At 37.6% G+C, this 12,395-nt stretch overlaps 1 protein-coding gene across 1 annotated transcript in view; it reads right to left on the reverse strand.

Annotated features, from left to right (window-relative positions):
* The window catches only part of SRFBP1 (serum response factor binding protein 1), a 61,419-nt gene that overhangs the window by 28,990 nt on the left and 20,034 nt on the right, over nucleotides 1-12,395 (reverse strand). The window contains exons 2-3 of the mRNA XM_066569008.1: nucleotides 10,691-10,779; nucleotides 9,697-9,769 (exon numbers count right to left, since the gene is read on the reverse strand). Coding sequence (XP_066425105.1) covers nucleotides 9,697-9,769; nucleotides 10,691-10,779 — 162 coding nt within the window. The remainder of the gene's footprint in view (nucleotides 1-9,696; nucleotides 9,770-10,690; nucleotides 10,780-12,395) is intronic.

Genomic DNA, 12,395 nt, shown 5'->3' on the forward strand with positions numbered 1-12,395 from the left:
AATAAATCCCAAACCTCTATCTCCCAAAGTCCCCATTTTACTAGATGTACAACCAAGATGAAAAGTACTACCAGAATAAGAATTTAGATAAAATTAATAAACAGAATAAAAAAAAATTGATCTGGTAAGTAAAATATGACATAGTCTAGTTAAGTGTGGCTTAAGCTTGTAAGCAAGTTTATTAAACAAATCAGTGCTACACTGACTTACCTGCTTTATTATAAAATCCCTATATGTCTATGTAATTTTATCACAGACAAAGCTAAGCATTTTCAAGTAGATGCTTGACTTACTGCCAGTGTTTATAAACTATTAGGAAAACACCTCTCAATCTCTCTTCTGAGTAATTAGATATCCTGAACTTCATCTACAGAATAAAAGTTTAAAGATATGTAAGGTCTCTAAGCATCTTTTGTATTTGCTCTCATTTTTTAACTACAACTTTTAAAACAGGAATAAAATGGGAGGCAGTATCTTTCTTGGTAGTATCGCACAGAAGAAGAGAAGTCTGATCCCAGACAAAGAGTCTGTCGCCTTAGCCCTGGAAATTTCATCTTCCATTTGGCTTTAGTTTTTTCCTCAATGGAATCCAGGCAATCCAGGTCACTCTCATCTTTATCCATCACCTGTAAATTACATAAAATCCTTCCAGAGAGGCCTCTTGATTTGCCCCAAATTTCCCTAACTGTACTCTGATGATAGGTAAACTCAGAACACTGCACTTGCTACTTGTTCGCAACTGCACCTTCTACAGTAAAGCATTTTTCTCCTAAGAACTCACTTTTGTTTTAATGATTTCCTGCTTTGCTGACTGTGACAGTTCCCAGTAAAAATTTATCCTTCCAGCTGAATGACAACGTGAGAATGCCCAAATGGTGCAATTGCTCAATTTATTTTACTTGGTGCAAAAAACCAGATTGGATAATCATTAAGATGTTGCATTCATTGCATTTCTAAAGCTATTCTCAAAAGACCTACCATTGCCTCCTTTTGCAGCAGGCACATCTGTGGATGTGAAAGCACTACCTATTTATCAGGAGTTTCCTCCTGAGGACTGAGGTTTTCAATCCACAGGTGAGAATCCAGGGGGGGGCCAGTAACAGTCTCTTGAGAGATTGATTTGACAGAAGTCCAGGATGGTGCTGTTAGGGCCATCTGTGTCATAGGTCTGAAGCTGACTGATGTCCAGAAAATTATGAAGACTGCCAAGTCACTTGTTAAGAATACTATAATCTGTAATGAATCTAGTAAATACCTATGCATCTCCATGCTAAAAACTTTTGTGTTAGTTTTTTTTAACTGTCACTGGGGAAAAAACCTGCACTCACCCATCCTGAAAGCGTCAGCTGACTCGCTGGCCCATGCAGCTGAAATGGGGACTTGTTCTTGGAGTTCTTGGGTGAACCACACTGGGGGCTCAGGGCAGAGGATGTGCTGGGAAACTTCAGCAATTCAGCTCCCCTCTGTTACCACAATCCACTCATACCACATAGGGAAGGGCCTTGCTGTGCCTACTAAGACACAGTTAATGCTGGATTTAAATAAAATGCCATTAAACCCATTAATTTTTAATACTTGAGAAAGACAGAAACATCTACAAAGTTCTTAGGAAAAGAAACAAAAGACAAGTTTTACCTAATTTACTCACACTAAGATAAAAAGATCTCTCTGCCTCATTCAGTCCAACTTGCCATTCTTCCTGGCAAGACAACACCTAGGATTTTCAATGTTTGTGCACCTTTATGCCAGAGCCTACACCTTTCAGATAGAAAAAATAAAATAATCTATTTTTGGGAGCTATATTCAGGATTTCTTTGGTGACTCACTGGCATAAATTCTTGCTTTTCGAATTACAGAAGAACACAAAATCTACGTGGTGCTATCATGTAAATCTTCTTAAAAACACAGGACTCTACCATGTGGTAAGAGACCATAAAAGATAGTAACTAATCACTGTGGGGTGCATGTGTTTGGGAAGACCTTTTTATCTAATGCAATGTAATATAGTGACAAAGTAAAGACTGTCTGTTGAGGCACATGTGCCCTCAAAATTAATATAAACAAAACAAATCAGCATTATTACTAATGTACTCTTTATTCTAAGAAAATTAGATGCCACATTACAATGGGGGTGGGAATGTCTTTCCGACTAACAATGCTCTGCATATTGTGGAAGCTTCCCAAAGCTTTATCAAAGACATATATGTACTAGCAGATTTCAAATAGAAATCTAATAGTACTTGAATAAATACTATTTCAGAAGTTTGCACACATTCAGAAACAACATATTCTCTGAATAAATAACTTCAACAAGTTAGCCTTTGCTAAAGCTTAAAGTCAATGCAGCAAGTCTGATAAATGTCCAAAAATATAAGTATGTAGAAATGTAGCTTTCTGTGGAAGTCAAGTTTTACTGTACATACCTGTGTCATAAAGGACAGACAACTACAGCAAAGCAAGAGCACAGTAAGAAAAATTATTCCATCAATTTTTTTTTATTTGTTTCACCAGTATAGCCAATACAGCTTTTGCTAGTGACCTGACTGGATGATTTGGTTCTGTATCACCTTATACTGAAAATAGAAGTTATATCCAGTAGAAATTAAGACATTCTCTCTCTAATTGAAGAGACAGGTTAAGTGAATTATAATTCAAATACATTCCCCTGTATCACTTGGGTTCAAGATTGTTATGATGTTCAAAAGTAATTATAGTGTTTTTAATTAGTAACTTATCTAAGATCTGTATTACAAAGAGGAAGAAAAGCATATGAAGAATTGGTTCTACAGTTTCTAATTTTCCTGATGTATTCACCAAAAACATTTAATGTATTCTTCACGACTCTGCATGTTTTATCTACTGCCTAAAATTTTCAAAACTAGTGTTAAATTTTATGTTGCTTCAACTGATCTTTGATTTTAATATAAGATATCTCAAAATAAATAAGTAATCTTTCTTGAAATCATTAATTTTCAACTTTATTGGGTTAATAACAACTTGGGAGAGAAATATCACAAAACAGATTAAGAAAAAAATGGTAAAATTTAATTCATATTTTAAAATAACAAAACCAAAGATGTCACTAGAGGAAATTACCAGAATACAACTTCCCAAGAAAATCAGAAGATTAGGAATCACCTCACTTTAGATGAACGAAGGACAGTTGATTTTGATGCAAATTAACTATTCCTAACCAGTCAAAAAAAAACCCCAACTCCAAAATCACAGTTAATCATTGGGAATTTAAGAATGTACTTAAAGGGGAACTTGTCTAGCAATTGTTCTTTTTGTAAACTATACTGGTGTCAGGTTTTTGCTGGCACCAGTTTTAAACATTACTAAATGTCTACAGTATTGCTGTCTCAGTTTAGATCCAAGTGAAATTCAGTTTCAACCTGTGAATTTTCATCTAATAAGTTTCACAATACAAAATTTTATAGTTTTCTGGGTTTGTTGTTTTCTAGAAAATTAAAGTTACAAAAATACCCATCTAACCAATCGACACCACATTCTTATAAACAACCTTCCTCAAGCTAAATGCCCTCATTCTTCTATGGTGCATAACCTCTTCTAAAAGCAGAACAAGCAGCTGAGGGAAAGACTACTTATTCATTCTTTAATAACAAAACAAAATGAATAAAACAACTCCCCAAAAGAACACTTAACATGGCTAATTGTTTGAGCTCTTGTAAAATACCCAAACTTTATTTGGCAAGTATAAGCCACTCTTTTCTGCCACGTTTATAAACTAATTTAATATTTCAAGAGGTATGCAAGTCAAATGCCAGCAATTACATCAGTCTACTGAGATGAACACTGTGAACTTGGCATTTTATTCTGTCAATTACATTAAACGAATTGTTTCATTTTGGAGGTTCACATCTGATTCAGTAGTTACATTCAGAGAGCAGTCACTATTTTCACCTCAGCATACAGAAAGCAATTAGCAAGCCTGCAATCTTGTGACAATTTCAGAAGTAGAAGGTATCATGAAAGTAAACTACAATTACAAGCATATAAAAATGACAAAAAAGAGAAGTAAAACAAGCTTAGAAGCACAGCAAGCATGATGCCAAAATTATCATGATTTGAATACTCCTTTTTCTTCAAACATCCCTTAGTTCTGAATGTCAGTGCTCCCTTGCACTGTAACGCAATCTGCATTTTCATGTTACTGACACACTTTGTTCCACAGTGCTTTCCTAACATTAAAATAACAACCACATGCGACTTGAGGGTTAACATATTTCTAAGCAGCCCTGGGCTGGCTGGAAGTGCCGGGGGTTTAGAATTACTATCCGCGGTATTTGGCGCAGCTGCCGGCAGCGGCTGCCAGCAGCGCGGCTGTAGTGAGCATGGCAGGCAGGCAGGAAGGCAGGCAGGAAGGCAGGCAGGAAGGCAGGCAGGAAGGCAGGCAGGAAGGCAGGCAGGAAGGCAGGCAGGAAGGCAGGCAGGAAGGCAGGCAGGAAGGCAGGCAGGAAGGCAGGCAGGAAGGCAGGCAGGAAGGCAGGCAGGAAGGCAGGCAGGAAGGCAGGCAGGAAGGCAGGCAGGAAGGCAGGCAGGAAGGCAGGCAGGAAGGCAGGCAGGCAGGCAGGCAGGCAGGCAGGCAGGCAGGCAGGCAGGAAGGCAGGCAGGAAGGCAGGCAGGAAGGCAGGCAGGAAGGCAGGCAGGAAGGCAGGCAGGCAGGCAGGCAGGCAGGCAGGCAGGCAGGCAGGCAGGCAGGCAGGAAGGCAGGCAGGAAGGCAGGCAGGAAGGCAGGCAGGAAGGCAGGCAGGAAGGCAGGCAGGAAGGCAGGCAGGAAGGCAGGCAGGAAGGCAGGCAGGAAGGCAGGCAGGAAGGCAGGCAGGAAGGCAGGCAGGAAGGCAGGCAGGAAGGAAGGCAGGAAGGAAGGCAGGCAGGAAGGCAGGCAGGAAGGCAGGCAGGAAGGCAGGCAGGAAGGCAGGCAGGCAGGAAGGCAGGCAGGAAGGCAGGCAGGAAGGCAGGCAGGAAGGCAGGCAGGAAGGCAGGCAGGAAGGCAGGCAGGAAGGCAGGCAGGAAGGCAGGCAGGAAGGCAGGCAGGAAGGAAGGCAGGCAGGAAGGCAGGCAGGAAGGCAGGCAGGAAGGCAGGCAGGCAGGCAGCACCACCGTCCAAGAGAGGGCGCAGGTTCCCCTGGTGCGGCACCCGCACTCCCGCCCGGCAGCGGCGAGCGCCTGCGAGGCGCCACCAAGGCAGCCAGCGAAAGGCCACACTAGATGCTCACAGCATTCCCCAACAACAAGATAGTGACTGACAAATGGGTGTGATCCGTGTAATAATCCTCCACCCGCTACGGTCGGGTTTGAAATCTGAGACGGAAACCAAAACAAATAGTGGGGACAGAAGAACCAGGAGAGATGCAGTGTGAAGCAGAAGCACGTGAATACACAGACCCCGTATGCACAACCTCTTTGTCTGCTTCCAGAGGGCATAAGAGTTCAAAGATTAGACACCGTGCAGGAAAAAAAGAACTTCTTGTTTTCATTCCTTTTCCCAGTATGCACTGTCTCCAGGAGAATTACTCCTCCTGCAGTCCTTTCTTCAAGTTCCACAGGAAAAAATGAATTAGTTTTTGTCCTTTCCTATAGATCTTGAAACTTCAGCAAGAGAAACCTGTCACCTGATTTGCCCAGGATAAGGAGTAAAGGCGGAAATAAGAGATCGTAATAAAACACAAAAAAAAGTTTTGATTGTAATACATGCAGATTTTAAAACAGGCTGTTAAAACTACCTCAGAAAAACACTGGTACACAAATCTATCCAGGACAAATACATGAATTGTGTAGAACTCCAGCATCAGTAGTTCACCTTATATCCTGTAGAATCCTCCTCTGATTTTGTTACACCTTATCTAGATGCTGTGCCATATATGATCAATCTTGACACCTTCTTTGTACTTTTACTAGTTTATTTGGTTGCTTTTCCATACACAAAGACGATTTATGCAGTATACAGTAAAACAATTTTAATAGGAACAGTCTGTCTTCCGTCTGAAGACAAGGAAGAGCAATCTAGTATTTTCATAGATATGTATGGTTACTCTGATATCCACCTCCTAGTGGTATTGCCAAAAGCCAATTTCTTTCAATCCAGTAAAAATGAAGTACTGGAAATGTAATTCTCAACACCACCACAAGTACTACTTAGCATTTACTACCATTGAATTCCTTCAGTCATTTAGCTGCCCAGCTGATCAGTTCTGCAGTGTCTTAAGTATTAGTATCTTCATTACCTCAAAATTCTGGAATCATCAAGCTCTGTCACTCACTCACTTTTTCTGAATCATTTCCAGCACTGATCTGCGCAAAACTCCACTGTTAGCTTTCCAACACTACAAAAGCCAAGCATTTATTCTTCTCTTTCGCCTGCTATGTTTAACTCTATGACTAAAAGGAGAAAATTCATATTCAGGAACAATAAAAAAAAAAAACAAACTAAAACCACATAAAAACCACTAGAGGCTTTGGTGAAAGCTGGACAATGGCTTTTTTTCATAATATGAAACAATATAAAGACTAAACCAACAATATGTATTATGTATTTACTCCTTCAACGACCTCCCACTGATTTGCAAGGCATGACTTTCATCTCCTAAAGGCACCGTTATTCTACCTCTTACTATTGATCTATATGTTCACTAAATCCTCACCTAAATACAAGTGCCAATACATCTGTCCAGCACTGAAGTCATATTTACATTAGCACTACGTTCCCAACAGACTTAATTTATTTTTTTTAAGCAGGAAGTAGCTATGGGGGAAATATGATTTTACACACAAAATCATAAGTTGGAATAGTCATAGCAGTTGCCATTCTGAATTAATTCATTTCCAAGTGACTATAAAGATATTTAGAGTAATCTCCAATTTCTTTCCACCCTCCCACTACAAACCCTTCGAAAGATCTCACTTCTATGGAAAATTTCTTCAGAAGAAAGAGGACAAAAAAGAACAGTTGATTAAGGATATTTAGACAGTTTAGTATTTATCCACCATACTAAGAAGATTCACTGTTGATTGCAGATATTATTCTTCGCTTCTCCAGAATAAATTAAGTACAAAGACCAGCTAGTATACAGCAAGAAGTTAATTAGAATTGTCTCAGAGATCTCACAATGACTACAATACCTCAGCATAGGATCATCAAAATACAAAGCAAAAGTATGCAGTACCTACAGAAATGTTCTTTTTTCAGGTTCTCATGAATTATGGAGACATTTAAGAAAAGGCCCAAATTGGTTAAGTAAAGTGAAATGCATGTTGGGATCATGAAAGAAGTCAAAAGTACAAAAAGAGTACAAAACAAAATCTATTTTGAATATACATAAACATTTTCAAAATGAGTGCAGAAACAAGCTGACATTTCTGTCATTATTTTGATTAATAGTAAGTGGTTTTTTTGCTGTCACTCATCTTCACATAAAGGCATACGAGTTGCTTTTTTTAAATATTATTGCAAAGGTTGCCTCTTTTTAAAATAAACAATGAAAATACACAGAATTCAGAAAAGAGATGAAGTCTCATCTGCAAGTCTTATTTTTTCAAAAAATGAAAATGTCTTATTCTGCATCCTTACAAAAAATGAGAGAGTAAAATTCTTATGCACGACTCCATTAGAAAAAGCTTCATCTGCAAGCCATATTTTTAAGTCAGTTGACAACCTGCACTTAGAAAATACTCCAATATTTTTCTTAAGATGTCTCAAATCCAACAAAAAGCCGCCTTTGTGATCTGTTTTGACTTTGTAACAAGGAATCTAATGCATAAGAAAAGAACCAGAATAACTGCTTCTACTTAAGTATCTTATCAACAATAAAGTTTTTAAAATGAAGCTGATGATGTTTTTACTGACTTTTATTTTTAAGACATGCAGCCCATTTTCTTTATATAATCCACGACAGTATCTCACTATATTAGAAAAGCCAAAGAACTTCTGCTATCATAATGTAATAAAACAGTAAGAATGGCTGTCAGCTATTTTCTTCCTTCAAATTAAAACTGTATAGTACAAGATCCCACGCTAATTTTGAGGATCAAAAAAGGCTGTAAGTAGGAATATTCAAATAAAATGGGTACATTGAGGAGACATGTAGGCTCCTGATGAGGCATTCCTTCCTCATTCTTATTCATAAATTTAAGAAAACCCATTATTAAATAGCTCACCTTTTCCATAGCTCCACACTGAGCTGTGGACTCTTATTTTCCTTTAGCCTTACTTCTGCGGCAGTGTACATACAGAATCCATTCCTGCAGGGCTTCACTTTCCTCACTAATTGAAAATCCATCAGAATTTTGTATTTACTAATATCATCTCTGCACATCATCACCACAGTGTCTTCTATATTCATCACAGGCTGTCTGTTCTTGCTTTCACCTTTGGTGGATTTCCTGTTTCATTCAGGTTTGGGCACTGTTTATCCACACCACCTTTTTCTCCATTATGTCAAGTGATCTTTAGATTGTGTTCCCTACTTGGGAGAGCTTTTACTTCAACCTTAACATAATTTTAGATAGCCACTGAACTAATATGCAGTTTTTTAACAAAAATAATACTCCCTAGTAAGGCATGTGTTGTCCAGAACAGCCATGAACTGCTGCTGGCAAAGTAGAATGTGCTGTTGAGAGCACAAGCAGCAAACTTTTGTGTTTCCAATAGTGCCTGACTCCTCACACATCCATGTCTGACCCATGCACACGTGGATATATCTGCCACTCAAAGCCCCACGCTTCCTGCATTACTGTCAAAGAATGCATCACCATGGATAGAAAGACACCTGCACCAAAGCAAGGATGTGGACTGCTCCACTGAAGGATGGCTGAATAACTAAGTTCTACCCCTTCTTCCTTCCCTGAAATTGTCTACAAGTGGTATGTGGCCCACACCATGGTGGAAGCTGAACCACCCGTGCCTCTGCCTTTTATTGAGAAGCATGAAGAACTGCTCCTAGGCTGACTACACTGAAGTTCAAGCAATTCCCATTACTCTTACAAAAACTTTTAAAGATTAAAGATTCTACAACAGTAGGATGAATGTTTTCTATCCATTTTAAAAGAAAATATGCAATACTGTAGGAAACACATGCCAGGAGAAAAAAAAAAAGCAAAAAAGTGCATTTGTTTCCACTCTGACTTAAGACAATTTTACAGCAAGGCGTTAACCGAAAGCCAGGTTACAGAAGATGGAACCATTAGCAAGAAAGAACACAATACTGCTAGAAGAAAATGACAGTAGTTAGTACAGATACAAAGATTTACAAAAAAGACTAGTATTTCAGGATATAAAAATTCCACGCAAAAAGGCCATACTAGAAGACAGACCTACCAACTTCCTAAAGCTGGCCTACTACAAAAATCATCAGTTACCCAGCCCTGTCCTCAACCTCACCAAGTCAGACACACAAAATACCTCCCCCATACTCCTGAGTGGCACAAGAACTTCAAATTCTGTGCTTTTACAGTAAAAACTTCGAACGCCACACACTGCTAAGCAAATTCATGTTTGGCCTGGAATGCTTAAGACTCAAATTGTTTAACACCTGACAAATGCAAATACTCACAATTTGCTAGCTGTATTAATGTTCAAGCTTTTTCTGAAAACACTTAAAGTTTCAGTAATGCAGTCTCAGAAAACAGACTTAAAATAGTTGTCTCTAATATTGAATTATCTAAACATTGCATTACCTTCATGGCATGGATTTCTTCTATTAATCTTTCAACTCGTTTTTGGTTCTTTAATTTCAAGTCTTCTGAACCCCTGCAAGTGAAGTCTATAATTATTTTTAAAAAAATCTCAGTTTAGTAACTTCGTTTCCTCAAAAATCAGGAGATGGTGCATAAACACAATCCCTTATTGGCAAGCGAACATTTTAGCAAAGAGTTGAACATAGCCTAAAGCTTTTGCTGTACTGAACAATAGAGGAAACACTGAGGATTTAGCAGAACAATGTGAAAAACAAAAATTACTGTATCAGAAAATACAAAACCACAATTCATATCAAGAATGGGTGACAGCGGTGTCTCAAATACAATTCCATTTTAAGATCTGTAATATTTAAATATGGAAGTTCATTGGATTTGCTTCTTATTTCGGACAACTTGCTAAAATTGTGAGAGTATCCTCAATTTACACTATGAACACAGTAGGATATGTATCTCACACCATCTCTAAGATATGTGCTAAAGTATTTCAGGCCAGTAATCTTTAAAAACATAATCTACAATATATTGTTTAAGCTGTTCATATAAGAATTAATTATTAGTAATTACTAATAATTAAGTATGACCTGTATATCTATGCAAATGAAGTATTTTTTCTACACAATCCTGAAGACAACTACAGTGAGAAAATTTGGTGCAATTTAAATTCAACAGCAGAATAATCTAAAACATGAAATCTGACACTTTGAGATGTGCTGTAAAAGGTTCTGTGAGTGATTCAGATTACCTTCCAGTACACTAAATCCCATTAAAAAAGTAATCCCAATTCTGCTTTATGAAACTCCTTTTAGTTTGTATTTTTAGTCTAAAATTAAGTTAAAATAAGACAAATATGTGTTTTAGTGCCTTAAGTTTTAAATGTAGTACATTTTTCTCCCATTTTTCAATTTTTTGTGAAAACAATTAAAATAGTGCCTTATTTATAAACCACAAAAATCCACTATTAATTAAAACTGACTTTTTCGATTTTAATTTCCCGATGTGTCTGGTTAGTCTGCGAATAGTGAGGACTCTGGCCTTCTTCACATCTTTTCTCATCTTCACAACCTGTGAGAAATATGGAAGACATTAGAAACTGTTTTCCTTGATTACGTTCCATATACAATACATTCGTTACATTTACTTAAAATTTTAGAAATTAGTTCAACAAAGAGAAATATTTTAAAAATAGAGTGCATTTCCCTGCTAACCAAATCTCATTTCAAATGAATTCAGATTTCCATTAAAATCAAACTGCTTCCATAAACATCAGAGGAAGAATAACCAAGAGTCTAAAAATGTGTCTGAGGTCTAAATAGAAGACAACATTCCTTACTAGCCATACTTTAATATTATTCTTAGAGCTAGACTGAACTAGGGATTTGAAATGTCTCACCTTTTGTCTTCACTTAGCTTACTTTTGTCCCAGAGAAACACCAGCAGTACATTAAGTCCACTGGTGCATAATACATAAAAGCATTTTAATTATTAAACATCTTCAAGTGTTAAGGAAAGACTCTCAAAAATTGACATTATTTATTACGGAACAGAATCTGAGATATTAAATTCCTGTTATTTATTTGAATTCATTCTTGTTGAAAACAAAAGTCCAAGTGATTTCTAACTTGCTACAGTCTGTCTCAACCTGCCATCCTACCCACTACTCTGTTCCCAAATTTAAAGCAGGCAGTTTTACAGAAAATTTGGCAATGATATTTTGGTCTTAATTCTTACCCCAATAACAAAGAAAGAACTCCCATTATTATTATTATTAGACAGATAGGATGAACAAAGAAATCTTTCCAATCTTTTGCAATTAAATTCCATAATGGAAAACCTTAAGCCCAGGTGCTGTCTAATGGTGAACACTACAGATACAGGGAGTCAATAGTGATCATTTATTTTTAACACTCAACTTCTCCCTTAATTATACATATATATCTTACTATGTCTATTAAAATTATATATTTAACAGTTAAACTTAGAATAACATAAAATACTAAAACAAACAAACAAACAAACAAACAAATCGGTCTTCCTGACAAAAGCCAAATTTATCTGAAATTTATCCAGTGGGATAAGTTTCAAAATTAAGTTGGCACCTCTTTCTCAAAAAAGTTCTTTACATCAGATTTCTATTCTAATTTCTCAGCGATAACATCAAAATGACAGATTGATGATGACTCCACCACCTAGTTAGGTCAAGAATATTAGTACTATAAACCTACATCAGGCTTGAACAAAAAATCCCAGAAAAATCTTCAAAGCTCACAGAGCAGTACTTCACACCTGTGAGAGGGAGTCGGCTGGTACATATACACCTGTGCACAGACCATAAAGGTGATACTTAAGCAAACAAAAGGAAGGCAGAACACATACTTTGCATAACTGATTATGTCTGTAGCTTAGAGTACTGATTGAATCAAGTTGTTAAGCCCTGAATGGTATTCACCAGTAGCTTAACTGAAGGCTGAATCAGAGCAAAACATTTTCCAGAGAGGGGCATGTCAGATTGTCAGCCTTGCCTCTGCCAGGCAAGTGAAAGAACATGGGAAGCAGTACTCCTCTGAGAAGCAAGGGAGGGGAATTGTATGGGGGCAGCGCTAGTCACTTGCACCATGAGAAATAAAAGGTAAGGGAGGTTTTTGGGATAAAAATAACTGACTTAAATGTGGTATCCTGTT

This window comes from Molothrus aeneus, chromosome Z (genome assembly GCF_037042795.1).
Source record: "Molothrus aeneus isolate 106 chromosome Z, BPBGC_Maene_1.0, whole genome shotgun sequence".
Taxonomy (NCBI): Eukaryota; Metazoa; Chordata; class Aves; order Passeriformes; family Icteridae; genus Molothrus; species Molothrus aeneus.